This window comes from Coprinopsis cinerea, assembly GCF_000182895.1.
Source record: "Coprinopsis cinerea okayama7#130 chromosome 6 map unlocalized cont3.6, whole genome shotgun sequence".
In the NCBI taxonomy this organism is placed as follows: Eukaryota; Fungi; Basidiomycota; class Agaricomycetes; order Agaricales; family Psathyrellaceae; genus Coprinopsis; species Coprinopsis cinerea.
In genome coordinates this window covers 198,515-217,864 of record NW_003307539.1, presented here as the reverse complement: position 1 = coordinate 217,864, position 19,350 = coordinate 198,515, and the positions used below count along the sequence as shown (strand labels likewise).

General features: G+C 51.5%; 6 protein-coding genes and 1 non-coding gene across 7 annotated transcripts; 5 read left to right on the top strand and 2 right to left on the bottom strand.

Moving 5' to 3' along the window:
- Window positions 1-163: 163 nt before the first annotated feature.
- On the bottom strand, window positions 164-2,723 carry CC1G_12107 (tars protein; the record flags this gene model as incomplete). Its single annotated transcript, XM_001841320.2, has 8 exons — window positions 2,569-2,723; window positions 2,441-2,522; window positions 2,173-2,388; window positions 1,452-2,123; window positions 1,104-1,402; window positions 573-1,052; window positions 388-517; window positions 164-321 (listed from the first exon to the last, which is right to left on the bottom strand). Exons 1-8 carry the CDS (start codon window positions 2,692-2,694, stop codon window positions 164-166), a joined length of 2,163 nt encoding a protein of 720 aa, XP_001841372.2. The 5' UTR covers window positions 2,695-2,723.
- A 261-nt stretch (window positions 2,724-2,984) lies between these two features.
- CC1G_15508 (prephenate dehydrogenase) lies at window positions 2,985-4,678 on the top strand (the record flags this gene model as incomplete). Its single annotated transcript, XM_002910921.1, has 6 exons — window positions 2,985-3,121; window positions 3,172-3,227; window positions 3,278-3,394; window positions 3,439-3,587; window positions 3,634-3,785; window positions 3,832-4,678. The coding sequence occupies 6 exons, from the start codon at window positions 2,985-2,987 to the stop codon at window positions 4,676-4,678; spliced, it is 1,458 nt and encodes a 485-aa protein (XP_002910967.1).
- Window positions 4,679-4,881: 203 nt separating this feature from the next.
- Window positions 4,882-6,737, top strand: CC1G_15507 (protein kinase subdomain-containing protein PKL/CAK/Fmp29; the record flags this gene model as incomplete). Its single annotated transcript, XM_002910920.1, has 4 exons — window positions 4,882-5,008; window positions 5,057-5,161; window positions 5,211-5,747; window positions 5,800-6,737. The coding sequence occupies 4 exons, from the start codon at window positions 4,882-4,884 to the stop codon at window positions 6,735-6,737; spliced, it is 1,707 nt and encodes a 568-aa protein (XP_002910966.1).
- A 234-nt stretch (window positions 6,738-6,971) lies between these two features.
- CC1G_12105 (sucrose transporter) lies at window positions 6,972-9,555 on the top strand (the record flags this gene model as incomplete). The annotated part of the gene is made up of 12 exons (XM_001841318.1): window positions 6,972-7,143; window positions 7,196-7,294; window positions 7,346-7,491; window positions 7,544-7,610; window positions 7,654-7,777; window positions 7,824-7,979; window positions 8,029-8,116; window positions 8,166-8,524; window positions 8,576-8,663; window positions 8,713-9,099; window positions 9,153-9,430; window positions 9,483-9,555. The coding sequence occupies 12 exons, from the start codon at window positions 6,972-6,974 to the stop codon at window positions 9,553-9,555; spliced, it is 2,037 nt and encodes a 678-aa protein (XP_001841370.1).
- Window positions 9,556-9,726: 171 nt separating this feature from the next.
- CC1G_12104 (urg3) lies at window positions 9,727-11,440 on the top strand (the record flags this gene model as incomplete). Its single annotated transcript, XM_001841317.2, has 7 exons — window positions 9,727-9,912; window positions 9,963-10,001; window positions 10,052-10,346; window positions 10,402-10,575; window positions 10,629-10,805; window positions 10,864-11,146; window positions 11,202-11,440. The coding sequence occupies 7 exons, from the start codon at window positions 9,727-9,729 to the stop codon at window positions 11,374-11,376; spliced, it is 1,329 nt and encodes a 442-aa protein (XP_001841369.1). The 3' UTR covers window positions 11,377-11,440.
- An 863-nt stretch (window positions 11,441-12,303) lies between these two features.
- On the top strand, window positions 12,304-13,552 carry CC1G_12103 (hypothetical protein; the record flags this gene model as incomplete). The annotated part of the gene is made up of 6 exons (XM_001841316.2): window positions 12,304-12,375; window positions 12,440-12,997; window positions 13,056-13,164; window positions 13,215-13,251; window positions 13,305-13,368; window positions 13,505-13,552. The coding sequence occupies 6 exons, from the start codon at window positions 12,304-12,306 to the stop codon at window positions 13,550-13,552; spliced, it is 888 nt and encodes a 295-aa protein (XP_001841368.2).
- Window positions 13,553-13,842: 290 nt separating this feature from the next.
- CC1G_20214 lies at window positions 13,843-13,915 on the bottom strand. The gene has a single exon. It is a non-coding gene; the product is annotated as a tRNA-Thr (tRNA).
- Between the last annotated feature and the right edge of the window lie 5,435 nt (window positions 13,916-19,350).

The window sequence follows — 19,350 nt, the reverse complement described above, 5'->3', positions numbered from 1 at the left end:
AGTTGGGGTTCTTTAGGAGAGTGGGCCGCATGTTTTCCTTGAATTAGGATGACCTCCTTTAAAGATGCAGTATCTTCAAGCCCTTCAAAAAGGGCCTATCCCGAATTAGAATGCCCATTCGGTATCGATTCATGCGACCTCTTTATGATCTACCCTACAAAACCTACAACAACTTGTTCTCCAACCTCCTCTCCTTCTTCAACGACACAAACTGTTCAATAACAGTCTCAAGGGGGACCATCTGGCCCTTGGCCTTGGTACCAACGTCATCACGGTTGCGAACGTTGACAGAGCGAGCATCGAGTTCTTCCTGACCAACAACTGGAAAAAAAGGGGGGATCGGTTCAGCCGGAGCTGAAGACTAAGACAAAAACCAATTCAACGCACCAAGAATAAAGTTGTATTGCGCAATCTCTCCATTTCTAATCTTCTTGGGAAGGGTATTCTCTCCATTGTCTACATCGGCGTAGAGACCAAGCGAAGTAAGGCGATTAGCAATCTCCGCCGCATACTCTTTCTGTAGACAATCCATCAGCAACTACCCACTCCAACCAACCCAAACAAACACTCACATAAGGCGCAGCAACGGGGATAACCAAGATCTGCCTCGGCGAGAGCCAGAACGGCCACTTGCCAGCAAAATGTTCAGTGACAATCGCAACAAAACGCTCCAAGCTGCCCAAAATCGCACGGTGGATGATGACAGGGCGAGTCAATTCGCTCTCATCCGCACTTCGGTATTTCAAGTTGAAGCGTTCAGGGAGTTGGAAGTCGAGCTGGATGGTGGCGCATTGGAAGGAGCGCTTCAAGGCGTCGCGGATGGTAATGTCGATCTTGGGACCGTAGAAAGCGCCATCTCCGGGGTTGAGCTCCCATTGACCAGGGTAGTGTTTCTCGAGTGCTTGCTTGAGTTGATCTTCAGCTTGATTCCAGGTCTCGATCTCTCCGAGGAAGTTCTCGGGACGGGTCGAGAGTTCAAGGTGGAATTCGAAACCGAACAAGCCGTAGATATGTCGCATAAAGTCAAAGAGGGCGCTGATTTCGTCCTCGAGCTACATCGATTGCATAAGCCACCATACTCCACTAAAAAGAAACTTGCTCACCTGGGAAGGCATGCAGAAGACGTGGGTATCATCCTGGACGAACCGCCTCACACGGGTCAAACCAGTGAGCGCCCCGCTGGCCTCGTTACGGTGGATGATACCAAACTCGGCCATCCTGATAGGCAACTCCTTGTAACTTCGATCTCTCGAGTCGAAAATCAAGCAGTGACCGGGGCAGTTCATGGGCTTCAACGCCCACTTTTCCTTCTCAACATCGAGAGTGAACATGTCCTCCTTGTAGTTCTGCCAGTGACCCGAGGTCTCCCAGAGTTTTGAGTTGTACATGTTGGGTGAGATGACTGCATGTATGATGAGGATATCGTCTATAAGGAGGACGAGGGAACGCACCTTCTTGGTATCCACGCTTAAAGTACTCTTCTCGCATCAACTCGACCAAGGTGTTGTAGATCCTGGTGCCGTGAGGCAACCAGAAGCAGCTTCCAGGACTGAGGTCATTGAAGAACCACAACTCTTGCTCCCTGCCAATCTTCCTGTGGTCGCGTTTAGCAGCCTCCTCCAAAAATTTCTTGTATTCGGACAACTGCTTCTTGTCGGGGAAGGAAATACCGTAGATACGTTGGAGGGTATCGTTGTTGGAATCACCGAGGAAATAGGACGAAGAGTTTTTGGTGACCATGAACGCCTTGATCTTGCCGGTATGGGGAATATGAGGGCCGACGCAGAGATCGATCATGGGTCCGCAGCGGTAGACGGTGGTGGAGGTGCCGTCAGGAACCTTTGTCTCGATGAGGTACTTTTTGTACTTGTTGTAATGGAACATTTCCAAAAGCTTTTCCTTGGACACGACGAGACGTTCGAATTTCTGCTTCTCCTTGACTGCGCTTTCGCTGATCTTTTCGAGGGCGGGGTAGTCGGCGTTGGTGACGACTCGGTCGTTGATGGCCATTTCGTAGAAGAAACCGTCGTCGGTGGGAGGGCCGAGGCAGAGGTGGCAGCCATAGTGACGTTCAGCAGCTTCACCAAGGACGTGGGCGGACGAGTGCCAGAAGACCTTCTTGCCTGGATACATTTATGAGACGCGTCTCGTCAAGACAGTTGAGCAACGCACCTTCGGGATGGTCAAAGTCCAACAACTCGAGTTTACACGACTTTTCAAGTGGCCGTTCCAAATCCCAGAGCTCGTCGTCAACTTTGGCAATGACAACCTTTTCGGACAAGCTCTTGGAGACCTCCTTTGCGACGTCCATGGGGCTGGTGTCCCAGCTGGTTGCTTTACGTTCTGAGCCATCGGGAAGGGTGACGGTGATTTCCTCGCGGGGTTGAGCTGGGCGGCGGGGGTCAAGGTGTCTTCAAGGCTGGGTCATAACGACACACACCTTTGACCCATTCGTCGTATTCAGCCTTTAGCTGTTCGAACATTTGAATTCGATGGTCGAAAAACTCGGGTTTCGGTTGCAACTGTAATGGCATTAGATTTAGTTGTAAGGGGATATCAAGGACGCACTTCTAATGGATGACCACCCTCTGTGACCTGAGGTTTTTGCTTCTTGTCCTTCTTCTGACCAGCATGGGGACTGGTCAAGGCAGGGATCTGAGCAGGTTTTGAAGTTGAATGGACTGGTGTCGCCATTGTATGGTTTGAACAGAACCGTTTAGGATGAAATCGATATAACGGTCTAGATAAGGAAGAAGGAGGAATCCAAGACCTCCGGGCAAATCTTAGGATCAGCATAAAAATCGAGGTCACGCACCAAAGAGCAGATGACTCAATCACCGCCAATTCTCTTTTTGGTCTGCTGGCATTTCCTTATCTTATCTTACATGCTCAACACTTTTATCAGATCCCTGGCGCCTCTGCGGAGTCTAAATCGCTTCAATACCCTCAATCGGCGCCTGAGCGGGGCATCGTCCATAACCACCATGAATCTCCCAATAAACGTCTCCCCAACAGTATCCGCCTCGTCGCCAAAACATGAACAGCCCACAATCGGTCTCATTGGCATGGGTGCAATGGGAAGAATGTACGCAAAGTACCTAGCAGAAGCCGGCTGGCAAAAGTATGTTTAAACACATTTCCACAGATGCTCGTCTGACCTTGTATGACCAGGATCCATGTCTGCGATCTCCCAGAACGGTTTGAAAAGCTCAAGGAAGACTATGCAGGTACTTTGCCTTTGATCCCTGGCGCGTTATAGCCAACTCGTTTCGCCTAGGAACACCCAACATCCATCCCATGCGTGATGGCCACGCCGTTTCTCGCTCCTCAGACTTTATAGTCTACTCTGTCGAAGCAGAATACATCGACCGCGTCGTTGCTGAATATGGCCCATGTATGTCCAAACCTTCGTTCACCATCCCGTTCTAACGAAACCAGCGACCAAGATGAACGCAATCGTGGCAGGACAAACCTCTGTCAAAGCCCCTGAGCGCCAGGCATTCGAGGCTCACCTCCCACAAGACGTCCACATCGTCTCCTGTCACTCTCTACATGGTCCAGGTGTCAGCCCTGTCGGCCAACCCCTGGTAAGTCCCTCATTCTACCTCCTTGATTTCTCTAACTATCGATCAGGTCCTCATTAAACACCGGGGTACAGACGATGCTTTGACCCTCGTCGAGTCAATCCTTTCCCCACTCAAATCCCGGTTCGTCTACCTGAGCTACGAAGAACACGACTCTGTCACTGCCAACACTCAAGCCGTCACCCATGCCGCATTCCTGAGGTACGCTTCCATTTCACCTCTCAGTACACATCTCACCCTACTCCAGCATGGGCACCGCCTGGGCCTGCTCCCAATCTTACCCTTGGGAACAAGGCCTCTACGTTGGCGGCATCGAAACTGTCAAAGTCAACCTCACCCTCCGCATCTTCTCCAACGCATGGCACGTCTACGCAGGCCTCGCCATCCTCAACCCCTCCGCCCGAGTTCAAATCGACCAATACGCCAAAAGCACCTCCGACCTCTTCAAACTCATGCTCAAAGGCGGAGCGGGAAGCCAGAGCGCTGTCAAAGAATTCCGGGAACGCATCCAATGGGCTAGGGAAACCGTGTTTGGCGAGTGGACAGCGGCTAATAATACACCTGGGAAACGCAAGTCCCGGAGACCTATCCTTCTCTCTGCTTCCATCCTCGATCGTTTTAGTCTCGGAATCAGCAATTCCACGGGCTCGCCAACGGATACCGACGCGACGCTCACCCCACCCAGCAAGTACCGTCCCAATTCACATCTATCCCTCCTCGCGATGGTGGACTGCTGGGCTCATCTCGGTATAAATCCTTACCACCATCTCTCTGTCGCTGCCACGCCCCTCTTCCGTCTATTCCTAGGTGTAGCCGAGCACCTCTTCCTCTCCACCTCCCTCCTTAACAGCGCCATGGACTCGGCACTCCACCACAACTGGCATCGCTCAGACGACCTCGAATTCGTCGTCGCTGCCAGAGGCTGGAGCCAATGCGTTAGCTTTGGCAGTTTCGACCTTTACCGGCGGAGGTTTGAAGAGACCAGGACATTTTTCGAAGCGAGATTTGACGAGGCGGGCAAGTTGGGCAGTGAGATGATTAAAGCGGTCATGGAGAGTGAGATGGAGAGGGAGGAGAGCGAGCAAGAAGTTTGATATATGTGGGTATCTTTTGGAATATACTGGATTTGGAACAGGGAGACGTGTGTATGTGACTGCCGCGGACCCTCTGCGGACCCACAGAGAATGCTTTCCGTTGCCCCCTCATCATATGCTTCGCGCTGTCGCCGCTCACTGTGACAGCAGTCGGACCTTGAACCGTGTGACTTGACCTTTGTCTCTGGCTATCGGCGGCTAGGATGCAAAGGCTGCTGCTGAAGCGACTAAGTTCTGGCCCTATCCAGAGGCGTTTGGTGACATCTTCATGTCTTCAAAACCCGTTGTTTAGCTACTCTACTGGACGCTGGCTCTACAACGAGAAAGACCGTGAGTTGAGTAGCTTCATCCAATAGATCCAATGCTGACACTGTCCAGAATTGGCTGTCAGACATGTCCCTTTCAACGTCGATGCTCTAAAAGAGGCAGCTTGCAGCGCCCTGGGCAAATCATCATGCACGAGTTTTGAAAAGATTGCGGAGGGTGCGGCACAAACTCGAATGGCGCTACGCCGATGCTAATGGTTACGTAGGCTCATACAACAAAGTCTTCCGAATGTATTTTGAGGATGGAAAAACGGCTATAGCCCGAATTCCTTCACTCCGTCTGCTCGGGAACGCCTCAATGATCACCGCCAGCGAGGTAGCCACGATGGAGTTCATGAGGCTTTACCGAAGCTTCCACATCCCCCTCGTCTATTCCTGGTCCAAAGACCTCGATGGCCCGGTCAAATCACCCTACATCATCATGGAAGACATTGAAGGTGTCCCTCTCCTCCACGACTGGTACAAAATCCGCGGGGACCCCGTCCGACATGCAATGCGGCGATTCGTCACTGATGTCAGGCAAATGTTATGCATCCCATTCGACCAGATCGGAGGATTGTACTTTAAAGAGGACCTCCCTCCTCACCTGCAAGAGCGGCCCTTGTTTTCACCCGCACTCTATCAAACCGAGACGGCTCTAAAAATGTTTGAGCCCGCTATTGATAGATTTCGTGTTGGGCCTATTCCGGATTACACCTGGTGGAGGACGATGCATGACGAAGTAGGCGCAGACCGTGGCCCTTGTGAGTGTTATTCGACGCTACCACTTTGTCTGGCTGATCAATACCGACATAGGGAAGGATATCGGGGATATGCTCATCGCCGCTGTCAACTTGGAAAAAAGCGCCATTGCCAAATACCGACGTAATCCCTCCATTCTGAAAAAGACAGAGACCACCTCACTTGAAGAGCTTGACGTTCTCGAAGGGCTCCTCGAGAAGGTCGTAACCCTGGCGCCTTCATTGGCTTTGGCCTTGAGCAACATCCCAGATTTCATCAACTTCAATGTAGCCGTCCATGCTGATTTAGGGCCAAACAACGCTATGGTTCCTGCCGACAACGGCACAAACACACTCAGCCGTTTCGACCAGTTCACATACATCGACTGGCAGGGGACGTCCATCCTCCCCTTCCCCTTCCACTGCCACATACCCGAGCTCGTGCAATACAACGGCGACATCATCAAAGTCCCAGACGAGTATATAAACCAAATCCCAATTCCAGAAGGACTCGATCAACTTCCAGAAGACCAGCGAGAGTATATCATGGCACACCACCGCCTCGCCACCAGAGAATTGGCCTTTAAAAATGCCATGCTGGACAATTTCCATCCATGGGCCGCTGCGAACGCGCACTGCCTCTTCCCTTATATCACCCAACTCCCCGACCGAGTCCTACGAGGTGTAACACACGGGCCTATCTTGCTTCGAGAATGCCTAATGCGCATATCCTCGGAATGGGACGAGGAGCAGTGTGATGGACCGTGCCCCATTTCTTTCACGGAGGACGAAATTGCCGCGCACGACCGTGCAGCGGTCTTCCGTCATCTTTACTTTGTCAATACCAAGACTGCGCAAAAGCGTATCGATATGGATGGGGATGGGTGGGTGCCGAACGAAGAGTACGAGGAGGCGCGGGCGCGGTTTGAGAAGTATCGCGAGTCGTGGGATCCTAAGGTCTGCGGAGGACCCTGGCCTTTCCAAGATGGTGGTTACTCGTACTTCCTAGCCTAATACCTTTGTCTATATCTAGTTGTGAAATTTACCTCCTCTCACTACATATCAAGGACTCTATTGGTGAAAGAAGCTATTAAGCTGCCAGCAGTATCTCCATAGAACCAAACAGGGGCCGCTTTCCCAAATACGCGTTTGATGACATCACGTGGAAGGCCAGGTATCGCCACGACTGTCGCAGAAGTTGAGTGGAAATCGAGCGCCGGACTTTTGCAAACGACGACGACAACGACGATGACGGGCTTTTCGTCGCTGCCCCTCGCCAGCGAGGAAGGCGACGCCGGCCAAAACGCCAGAAAATTCACAGGCGTCGCTCACATCGTTGGACCGCGATGGGCACACCTTCCAACCCTCACAGTCGGTTTATTAGGCGTTCAGGTGTTCTGGAGTGTCGAAATGTCATATGGTATGTCAGGAAAATATTCTCGATTTGAAGACAAAGTCTGAATTCTATACAGCCTCGCCATATCTGTTATCACTCGGATTAAGCAAGTCGAGCATGGCGATCGTCTTCCTAGCTGGTCCTCTGTCCGGCCTAATCATGCAGCCATTAATCGGTATGCGTCCAACCGCTCACCTATACCCTGTTTTTACTCAAAGGTGTATAGGTGTATTGGCAGACAACTCTACATCTCGTTTCGGTCGCCGAAGACCATATATGATGCTTGGAACAGTCCTTTGCATGGCCGGAATGCTCTTGCTCGGATTCACCAGGCCTGTCGCCTCGATATTCACCACACTGGGCTCTTCAGCTGTGGGTCATGCATTCACGCCACCCGCACTCTGTCGCTTAACATTCCCTTCAGAATGATACCCTCACAATCTGGCTCGCAGTCCTCGCCATATACTTTATCGACTTTGCAATAAACGCAGGTGAAGTCGACCTCTTGCTCCACTCATCAATCGACATAACCAGAGAGTGCAGTGCAGGCCATGGACAGAGCGTTGCTCGTAGATACCCTTCCAACATCAAAACAAGCTCCAGGAAACGCGTGGGCGGCAAAGATGTTGGGTGTTGGAGCAGTAGTGGGATTCTTCGTGTATGTTCCCTCGTTGATTGCAATTTCCAGCTCTAACTATCCGCAGTGGAAAGCTCGAACTAACCAAGGCGTTCCCATACCTCGGAAGAACACAGCTTGAGGTGCTGTCTGTGATCGTGTCGTTCTTTCTGTTCACCACCCATTCTATCACGGCGCTATTTGTCAAGGAACGCGTATTGCTCAAGTCTACGCAGGTTGAAGGGTGACTCTATTCTCCGACGTGCACGTCACTGTCCTGACCCGTGACTTAGGAAAACAAAGAAGCAAAACGCTTTCATTCGGGAAGTGAAAGATATCTGGTCCAATGTGCTCACTTTACCATGGGTTATCCGACAAATTGTAAGCTTTTTGCTCTCCTCAACCGCGGTCCCTAACAACTCGACCCCAGTGCTTCATTCAATTCTGCGCGTGGATAGCATGGTTCCCGGTCCTCTTCTACTCTAGCATCTATGTCGGCGATTTCCACAAGCACGCCAGTCCAGTCCCAACTACAGCCGAAGGGAGGGCCGCCCTCGATGCCGACGCGACCAGGATGGGCTCCAGGGCGCTCTTCTACTCCTCGTTGATTGCTCTGGTCTGCAACTTTGCCCTCCCGTTGTTCATCCTAAAATCCAACCCCAGAAATGGTCTCCCCGAAGCACAGGGCCGATACAGCCGCTTTGCCATCCCGGCCGTCCTCAAGTTCCACCTCGCGTCGCTATGGGCGTTTAGTCACTTGATATTTGCCCTGTGTATGTTTGCAACCTTGTGAGTCACCTTGTAACTGATACGAAAATATACTTCTAAACTGTTTCATAGCTTCACGCATTCCCTTGCAGGGGCTACTGCCCTCATTGCTATCACTGGCTTCTCTTGGGCTGTAACCCAGTGGGCGCCATTTGCTTTGGTGCGCCCCAATGTGCTCACTCCCATCTACGCTGGCTAACACCCCCCAGCTCGCTGAAGCGATCTTAACTGAACCTGGGCCCGCAACGGCTGATGACGGAGGGTCGATTCAACTCGAAGATGCGCGCACTCGAAATCATGACGAACGAACTGCATTCCTCGTCGGGAACGACTCGGACGGCGAAGACGACGACGATGTCCGCAAAGCAGAAGAAAACCGACGAATGCTTCTTGGAAACCCATCAGCTCATGTTAGCACGCTTGACGTAGATCGATCCGGCAGCAGGTCAACTGATAATGAGTACGAGATTGTCAATGGAAGCGACGCGTATGACAGCCCGCGGACCAGCACAAGACACGACCGGGAGGACGACGGTTTGGATACCTCGGATGCCAACCCTTCCGGGGGTCTGAGTGCAAAAGCCGGGATCATTCTCGTCAGTGGAATGGTTTTTGTAATATTGTTTGTCACTGACCAGTGTCCTAACAGGGTATTCATAATGTCTTCATTGTCATTCCCCAGTTCCTAGTGACTGGTCTCTCGTCAATCATCTTTGCCCTGTTTGACGAAAAGCCTGCTGTACCACCACACAGCGGCGCTGCACCAGCTCCGGTACTGAATGGCACAGATGTGTTGAACGCAGTAAAGAATGTTTCGTCCGCTCTCGCTGACACTGTCCGCGGACGGGATAATCTATACCACCTACTTCCGAGAGCAGAAGACGCAGTCCCGACCGCCAAGGCCAACTCTGTGGTCTACGTTTTCAGGTACGTCATCGTTCTCATCCCTCGAACTCACCCAGCTGAACATTTTGACCAGACTGGGAGGTGTTGCAGCCACATTCGCCTTTGTTCTCTGCTGGAGACTAGCCAGAGAGATGAGACATAGATGACATTCTATTACCCCAGTATTTATACCACCCTTGTATCAATAGCATTATTGTCTCCGGACGGAGCGGATAGCCCCTAAGTTATGGCTTTGCTAATGACTATGCACGCGCCTCATGGATCATAAATGCCTGGCCCAACGTCTGTTCGTTATCGGATCTTGACCTCGAACCACAATGTTGAACAACCTCGCTGGCACAATTTCTCCTGCAGAGAAGGCTGCCTATCTGCGCACGCTCCCGGCGATTCGAGAGCGATGTAGCAGGGTCCACGAGTTGGCGAAGCAGGGAAAGCTTCAGTACTTTGACTACCACCAGGAGAAGGAGGCCGCTGCTGTCGAGCTATGCATCAAGATTATGAAGGTGCGCATCGAATACCATCCTCTAGATACGTGGCTCACGGTATAAGCTAGAGCAAGTACGGTGAAGGGGACCAAGTTAAAGTCGAACGGGTCAGTTTCTTCCAGATCCTTCAAGGCGGTTGCTGAAAGAGAGTCCACAGATTCCCCCTCATGGGAGATGGAGACATCTAGACTTTGGCCACCCTCGTGTTGAACAACTACTCCAGACCTGGAAGGAAGGAAACACTGTCGACGCCAAGGAACGAGCGCGACGAGCCATTGACCTCTTTGTCGTCTCTGTCCTCCTTGATGCAGGCGCAGGAAACGTTTGGAAATACGAAGAGAAGGAGACAGGCGAGACTTATGTGCGTAGCGAGGGTCTGGGCGTTGCAAGCTTCAGGATGTTCGAGGCGGGAGCGTTCTCCAGCGATCCAAACCAGCCGTTCCAGGCAGATGGTACGTCCATGGGGCCCCTATCTATTCGGAAGCGCAACTCACCCTTTGACCCCAGCGGAGGGACTCATTCGGCTAACACCCCAAACTGTTGGAAGCTTGATGCAGGTCTCGGACCAAAACCCTATGGTCGGAGTGGAAGGTCGTGCCAATCTACTGTCGAGCCTCGGCCAAGCTCTCAAATCCAATCCCAAGTACTTTGGAAAGGATGGTCGGGTCGGGAACATTGTCGGTGCGTGTAGCCTATCCTCCATTGCTTCTGTTTTGATTGACGTTGTCATATAGACTTCCTTTCCCCTGAAACTCGGACGGACGAATCGGGAGCCGTGCATCTCCCTCTGGCTGCCCTATGGGAGGTAATGATTGACGGTCTCTCCTCCATCTGGCCCTCCCGCCATTCCCTAGGCGATGTCGCTTTGGGTGACGTTTGGCCATGTCCTGCTCTGGTCGCTGGCAAAGATGGTACGCCCTTCGCAATTTATCACGTCTTTGAACCTCACACCAATTACCTTACCACAAGGTTCTGCTGACGAAGGCGACGATCTAGTCCCCTTCCACAAGCTCACTCAATGGTTAACGTACAGCCTCATTGAGGTATTCGAGAAGGTTTTGCAATGGAAGGTTGCGGGGATGGAGGATATGACTGGCCTCCCCGAGTACCGCAACGGAGGTCTTCTAATCGACCTTGGAGTCCTCTCGCTCAAGCCCGGTGCACTCCCCACAGACGAAAAGTCAGGTTTGCCCTACGCCGAACCCTCCCACCCCGCCATCGTCGAATGGCGCGCCATGACTGTCATTGAGCTGTGCGTGTCTGTTGAAAAATACTATTCTTTCTAGCTGACCCAATCAATCGAACAGGGACCGAATTGCTGAAGGGATTCGCAAGGCTTTGAACTTGACAGCTGACCAGCTCACCCTCGCTCAGATTCTGGAGAGTGCTACTTGGTCTGGTGGACGGCATATAGCCAAAGAGAAACGCCCCGCAACCGGTGGACCTCCCATCGAAATCCAAAGCGACGGGACTGTGTTCTAGGCATACTTATACACTCCACGCTCTGTATCTTGACCTTTGATGGCGAATGGTATCGATTATTAGTAGGGATACTGCTTCACTGTTTCAGTGCTAGCGTCCATTTTGGACATCAGGCAAGGATGCGGACCCACAGACATAGCACAATGAATCGTCCGTGGAAGCGATTTTATGTAAGGTACCTTCAAGACCCGTTAAGGCGACGCCACCAACAACCTCAAGGTATGCACCTCCTGGCTCCTCGGCCTTACCTTGTGGCAACACTGAGTAACTGTGGATGGGTCACGATGCCCGACTCGGATGAGCGTATTGGAAATTGGATCAGGCCCATCCTCAACGGATACGGACAGATAGCTAGCATTTCGGAGTAATATACCTTCCGATGGCCTGAAAGAACATGGGCCTAGAGCTCACAAGTTGAAAAGAACAAGACTCAGAATATACGCCCTCAATGTCATTGGCCCCGTTGCCTTTGTGCTGTGGAAGCATTGGCGGAGTCGTTCTCGAAAGCCCGGATATTAGCACATTAAGCGCCCAACCTGTCATGTGACGAGTCCCCGCCGGAACTTTCCACTCCAAACCCCATTGGCCTTTTTTCCTGTCGTTCCCTTTGCTTCCGCTGACGTCGACTCTGTACTCGCACAGACAACTGGCCGGACAAGGCTGAGATCGTAAAGCGATAGGGAACTGCAGGCGAAAGGCGATTCAAATCGCCGCCCTGCGATCGCAAACGCCCGTGGTCATCTGACGTGGTCTGGTAAAGGACGCAGAACGATTCATGTGTCATTGGCGATCTGGGGTTCAAAGGGACGCTTCTCGTTCCGTTTCTCGACATAGAAACTCCAAATCACCGGTGACACAGATGGGAGGATAAATTACACCCTTTGGTTTCCCTTTTTTTGCAATCCCCAATCGATTCCTTGCGATAAAATGGGTATTCTCGACAAAACCTTCGACACCGAGTTCGTCGTTTGCGCCATTGACATCGGCGTTGCAGTATCGGTAGGTGCCGCGCAATAATGAATTATTATTTGCCTGGCTCTGGTTGACGAAACCCTGTATACAGTCTGTATCGTTCCTCCACGTAAAGCCGGGAGATGATTTCGAGGCGCTTCATGACAAAGTGTACCGCGTCAGCAAGTGGCCTTTCCACAAGGACAGGACCACCGACATCCCTTTTGCTTTGTGCTACAGAAACGGGAAGGCAATTAAAAACAGGATGGGCGCAAATGCCAAGCCACCTGGACCGGGTGAGGACTGGGTAGTGGTAAAGAACTTCAAGACTTTCGTGACGACTTTGGGGTCGGATGACACTTCGAACGAGTCCCTCCCTCCTGGAGTTACCTTGGCCAGGGTGTATGAGGACTGGCTCAAGTTCTTGTTCGACGCGGGCTCGGAGGCGTTTGTCGAGCAGTTTGACGTCCCTGGAGACGTTTGGGAGCGGAGGATGTGTGTCTTCATCTCGCCAAATGAGTGGGGCAAGGCTGAGCAAGCGAACGTCCGCAAGATTATCCATCGTGCTGGATGTATTGAATATGACGAGCATGTTCGTTTCACTCGCGAAAGCGAAGCCACGCTCCACTATTGCCTGTACCACGGCTTAGCGGACCAGTTGACTGCACCAGTAAGTCATTCCTCTCACTTTTGTCGGGATAAGTGCTCTCTAACCGTACCCTTTGAAGGTCGGGCTCGAGTTCTTTGTTTGCAATTCTGGTATCACCACCGACATTGGGTTCTTTAAAGTGATCAGCACCGATCCCCTCGAATTCGAAGAGGTTTCTGCGGCCATATGTACGGTTTCTTCACGTTCGATGAACCTCGGCTTACGCATGTCTTTCCAGCTTTGAATTTGGGTAGCACAGATCCGGATGATTTCAGGTGAGCACTCTCGATCTTTCGACTCTGCAGGTGGCTCACCCTCACCTCTGTAGCGCAGTCAATCTTATCGAGGCCAAAATTCGTGAAAAGAAGAGGAAAACAGCAACACATCCCAAGGTAATGGAACTATAATGGTCACCCTCGCTCATGACTGACCGTCCTACCGCAGTTTCTGGTGATGGGAGGAGGTTACTCGCGAAATATTGACGCGAGGACGCAGCTCTCAAAGAAATTGAAACCTGACGGCATACAGGTAATCGCTCCATTGAGAGGCCCCGCTGACTTCGGCGTGAACGAGTAAGTTGACTTCTTGCTGGAGGATCACCCCACTCAACAAGCAGAATAGGAGCCCTACGGTCGATGGTGGCCTTTACAGCTTCTTGCATAACTTCGTTTCCGCCCGTGCTGCAGCTGCGACCTTTGGTACCAATATATTGATTACTTACGATGAGGCAACGGCCACTCCCGAGCAAAGGCGGCGCTTCCAGAACTCCCCTTACCACCATGGGGGAACCAGCTATATTAATCATGGCTGGTCTACGATTGTGAAGAAGGTTGTGAAAAATCACGTAGTGATCTTTGGAAAGAAAACGACCAGACCCGGGATTGAACCGAGGACCGTCCCAACACTAGGTGGATGCTCTAACCACTGAGCTATCCGGTCTAGTTCAACGTAGTGTGATACAGGTATTGAGCATATGCAAGAGATTGCATGTGAGCTTGGCATATGCTAGAGATAGCATGTGAGCCGTATACCTGGTAGAGATAGCAATCGGATTACTGATCTCAACACACCCCCTTCGAGTGCTTTTTCCTCCTTTCCTGTGCCTACAACCAGTCTTGGGAGCTCCCAGGACTCGTTAAGCCCACTTGCCACCTCGTGCCTCGTCGTTGCTGACTTGGGAGCTCCCAAGTCAACCAATTGACGCATACCCTTACCTCCACACTCCGTTATGTCGTCCACCACTGTCACCACCGACAACCCACTGTCGGCTACGACCATTTCACAATGGAAGCGGGTCTGCATCAACAAAGCTCTCGAGTTCGCCGCCTATGATATCCTCACGGGCGAAGAAACAGCGCCAACTGGCAGCGGGCAGATGAAGGCTCGCCAGCACTATCAGGAGCGTCGTTCCAAGATGGCCGGTTACCTCCGCTCCACACTCGATCATGCGCAGACGGAGACCCTCCTTGGTGATGTTGACATCCTAGACGTACCAACAATTTGGACCACTCTCCTTGCTGCATACAAGCCTAAGGACTCTGGATCAAGGACTTCCGCGATCCAAGAACTCATGACGCTCCGAAAGCAGGAAGACGAGACGTACGCGGATTATGGTGCACGATGCGTCGCTGCTGGACAACAGCTCATCAATCGCCTCCCTCCTGGTCCCAATTACGTCAAGGAAACCACAGCATCCGGCTCCTTCTTCACGTCACAAGCAACCGGCGCAACACCAGTGACAGCGGAGACTGTGGTCACCGGTTCCACCTTCGACAAGGGATACAGTGCTGTTGACCTTGTCAACGACTTTGCTGCCGCTATGATGACCGTTGGCCTTATAGTTGAAGAGGACAAGGTTCTTCGTCACACCCTCACCCACCTCAAGAGCACTACGGCCAGCGACATTCTTGAGCACCTTCGCCGAGCAGACACTCTTGACAAGAACACTGCCCTTGCAGAAGCTTCAGCTGCATCTGCCCTCGCGGCCTCTAAAAAGGCGGCCAAGAAACCGAAGGCCAAGTTCAACTGCTCGGTCCATGGCCCCAACAAGTCCCATAACGACAAGGACTGCAGGGCTCAGCAGCAGAAGGCTCAAATCGCTGAAGAGGATGACGAAACACCTCCCGCTATCGTCAAGGCCCAGATGGCCCAAGTCGCACACCTCGCAAGTCCCCCTCGTATCCGCTCGCTTAACACCAATGCTGACGAATCTTGGAACACAGACTCAGGAGCTACCTCTCATATGACACCACACCGCATTTGGATCCGAAATATGGTCCCATGCAGAATTCCCGTCGAGCTCGCCAACAAACACGTAGTGTGGGCAGTCGGGAAGGGAAGTGTTGTATTCTCCCCGGTCGTAGATGGCAAACCTGCCGAGTCTGTTATATTCCAAAATGTCCTTTATGTACCAGCATTGCAAAATAACCTCTTCTCTATCCTCACCGTTGTCACAAAGAGTCGAATGCGAGTGGTTATTGAGGGAAACAGTCTCGAGTTTTCAAGAGACAACAAGGTCTTATTCACAGCGAGCATCAAGGGCACTATTGGCACATTAAATGGCACAACTTTAGCATATAACGAGCAGGCATACATCGCACGAGTCGATAAGCACACCCTGCACTGTCGACTCGGACACATAGGCAAAGGGAGACTTGACACCCTCATCAACAAGGAACTGGCTACAGGCATTCTCGTCAAACCAAACACCGAAGTCCATAACGTGTGCGAACACTGTCAGGACGGGAAACAACATCGGGATCTCTTCCCAACTCACTCCAATAACCGTTCCTCTGAACTACTCGGACGCATCCACAGTGACCTCCATGGCCCTCTCACCCGCACAACTGCCGGACACAAGTACTGGATTACATTCATTGATGACTACTCACGTTATAAATGAGTGTACCTCTTGAAGAGCAAAGACGAAGCCTTCGAGAAGTTCAAGATATTTGTGGCCGAAGTTGAGAGGAAACACGGACGAAAGGTCAAGGAACTCCGAGACGACAAAGGGGGTGAATACATTGGAAAGGAATTCAATGCGTGGTGCGAAAAACTTGGAATCACTCGCCAACACACCGTAAAAGGCACACCACAACAGAACGGTGTCAGTGAACGATTCAACCGAACCGCAGCTGAAGGAGTGGTAGCCATGCTCTGCCAGGCAAATCTCCCATCATCATTCTGGTCACTCGCCCTTCTCTACTACGTCGACATCCTCAATATGACTCCATCGGCATCGGTCTCCAACACGACTTCCTACGAAGTATGGGAAGGTCGGAAACCGGACTTGTCTATGATCAGAACATTCGGATGTAGAGCATATGTCAACATCCAGCGAAAGGATAGACGGAACCTCGACTCCCATACGACCCGTTGCATTTTTGTCGGTTTTGAACCAGGATACAAAGGATGGAAATGGTTTGACCCACAATCAAAGAAATTCATCATCTCTCGAGATATCGTCTTCGATGAGACCCTTTTTCCTGGCCTATCCACAAAGTCAACCACGGTTACGGTCAAACCAGTCGGCATCCGAGACATCTGGCCATATGATGATGACGATGAATGGGATACAGCACTGCGTGGTCCGGGAGCACCACCTGATCCTCCAGCTCCCCCAGCAGGCTTTAGGAGTACGGGGGACGCTCCGAGCACAACCACGCACGGGTCAGACTCTGATTCCGATGATGACGACACTCCTCCATACACGCCAAAACCTCGGGTCAAGAAAGAACACTCTGGAACAGACACTCCACAAGTGAAAGAGGAATTAGTGACCCCTTCTACCCCAACGGCAAAACCTCCAGTCGCACGCCACGCACCTTATCATCGAGAAGAGGAAGCCTCACCCACACCACAAGGCCGATCGCAACCACCTGTCCCACCATCGTCACCAGAACCATTGGTAGAGAATCCCGCTCCACTCCCTGCACCGAACTTTGGACAGGGAAGAGCAACCAAGCCAAAACCACCCCCCACAGCCATCCCAAAACCCTCGTCCGAATACGTTCCACGGCAAGAGTCACGGATTACTACACCTTAGCTGGACACTCACGCAAGGGGCACTGCGCCTGCCCCAAGACGAACAGCAGAGGAAAATGGTCACCCACCAAACCAGGACCAAGGGGGTGATCAGGTAGTAGATCAAGGGGGTGCAAGAGAGGATAATCTACCACCTATCACAGCCGACGACATTAATGAGGAGGATGAACCCGACTTCCACTCAGCTTTCAAAGCAACACCAGTCCTCGACTCCATCCTGCACGTCTACGGGATGAGTGGAGAGTACCTCACGATGGCTGAAGCATGTGAAATGGCACTCGAAATGGTTCTCGACAAGGTGAAGGAAAAAGCACTCGGAGCGGCCACACGACCAGAGGACTCGCCACGCAACTGGAAGGAAGCAATGGCCCGACCGGACAGAGACAAGTGGATCAGTGCTGCTCGAGCGGAAATTGATGCCCTCATTGCCAACGGCACCTGGGAACTCGTCCAACTCCCCACAAGGACGCAAAGCAATTGGATCACGCTGGGTCTTCCTGATCAAGCGAAAGTCTGATGGCACTATTGACCGGTACAAAGCACGCCTCGTCGCTAAAGGATTTGCCCAAGCACCAGGAATCGACTATGACCAAGTCTTCGCTCCAACCTCCCGCCTTGCCACCATCAGAGCAATCCTCGCACAAGCTGCCATGAACGGTGAATTCATTGAATCCATCAATATCTCCAATGCATACCTCAATGGAGAAATTGAAGATGAATACGAAGTATACATGGTCCAGCCAGAGGGATTCGAAGTCCCCAACCAAAATGGAGGACGATGGGTTTGCCGCCTCAAGAAGGGACTGTATGGGTTGAAGCAGAGTGGTCGACTCTGGTACGAGAAACTGGCAGAGGAACTCGAACGGCTTGGATTCAACAACTGAAGTCTGATCCCAGTGTCTACATTTGGGAATTAGACGGCATCCGAGTCACCCTGCCCGTCTTCGTCGACAACATCACAATCATCTCGAAAGACCAGAAGAAGATACAATGGGTCAAGGACGCCTTGGCAAAGGTGTTCAAACTGAAAGACCTTGGACCAACATCCTACCTTCTGGGAATTAAGGTTGATTACGATCAAGAGAAACGGACACTGCAACTATCACAGAAGCAGTACATCCAGGACATGCTCGTCCGTTTCCGCCTCAATGCGGCTAACACAGTCAAAACGCCGATGAACCCAAGCGTCCGCCTAAGCAAAGATCAGTGTCCCAAGACAGAAGAGGAACGAGAAGAGATGCGGAACATTCCCTACATGAACGCTGTGGGAGCACTCATGTATCTCGCAATCGGCACCCGACCTGACATCGCTTTCGCTGTGGCAAAGCTGGCACAATTCAATTCAAACCCCGGAATGACACATTGGACAGCCGTCAAACACATCTTCCGCTACCTCAAGGACACCATGGATCTCAAACTCACATATCGCATGGACAACAACCCCCAGCTCGCCTCTGAACTCTTCCACACATTCAGTGATGCCGATTATGCAGGATGCCTCGACACGAGACGATCAACAAGTGGATTCGTTATCAAGATGGGAACAGGAGCCATCAGCTGGTCTGCCAAGAAGCAAGCAACTGTGGCCAACTCTTCAACTGAAGCGGAATATGTTTCTGCATCATCAGCGGGACGAGAAATTATATGGCTACGGAACTTGCTGAGGGAAATTGGGTTCTCACTCGATAAACCTTCACCGATGATGGTAGACAACCAGTCAGCAATTAAAGTCCTCCGAAACCCAGAGCATCACAGCAAAATGAAGCACATCGACATCAAGATGCACTGGATCAGACAAGAGATCAAGCGCAGGGAGATCGAGATCCATTTCTGCCCAACGAAAGACATGGTTGCCGACATTCTAACAAAACCACTCCATCGAGAAGATGTTGAACGTCATCGAATCGCACTGGGACTTGTGTAATTATCTAGTGACATTACATTGAGGGGGTGTGTTGGAATACAATGCACATGTCACATCTATTCCATTTACGGGTACAAGGATGCCCAATTATGTACGAACGTTTCATGTATCCTTATACGGACATCCTATTGTTCTCTGATCTCGGATATATTAAGTAGTTCTATTGTTCTCTTGTATCCCTTGTTCCCAATTCGGACATCTTATTGTTCTACCGTATATAGACATCCCTTTGTCCCCAGACGTATATAGGTAGTGACTGCAAGTGGGAGTTCCCCCATCGAACTCTTCCCCACTTGCAGGTATGTCCTCATTGTACTTATTTATATCTGTACTAATATCATCGAACTCTTCCCCACTTGCAGTGGTACATCGTCTTACGTGTTTAATAAAGGTGTGGCTTAACTAT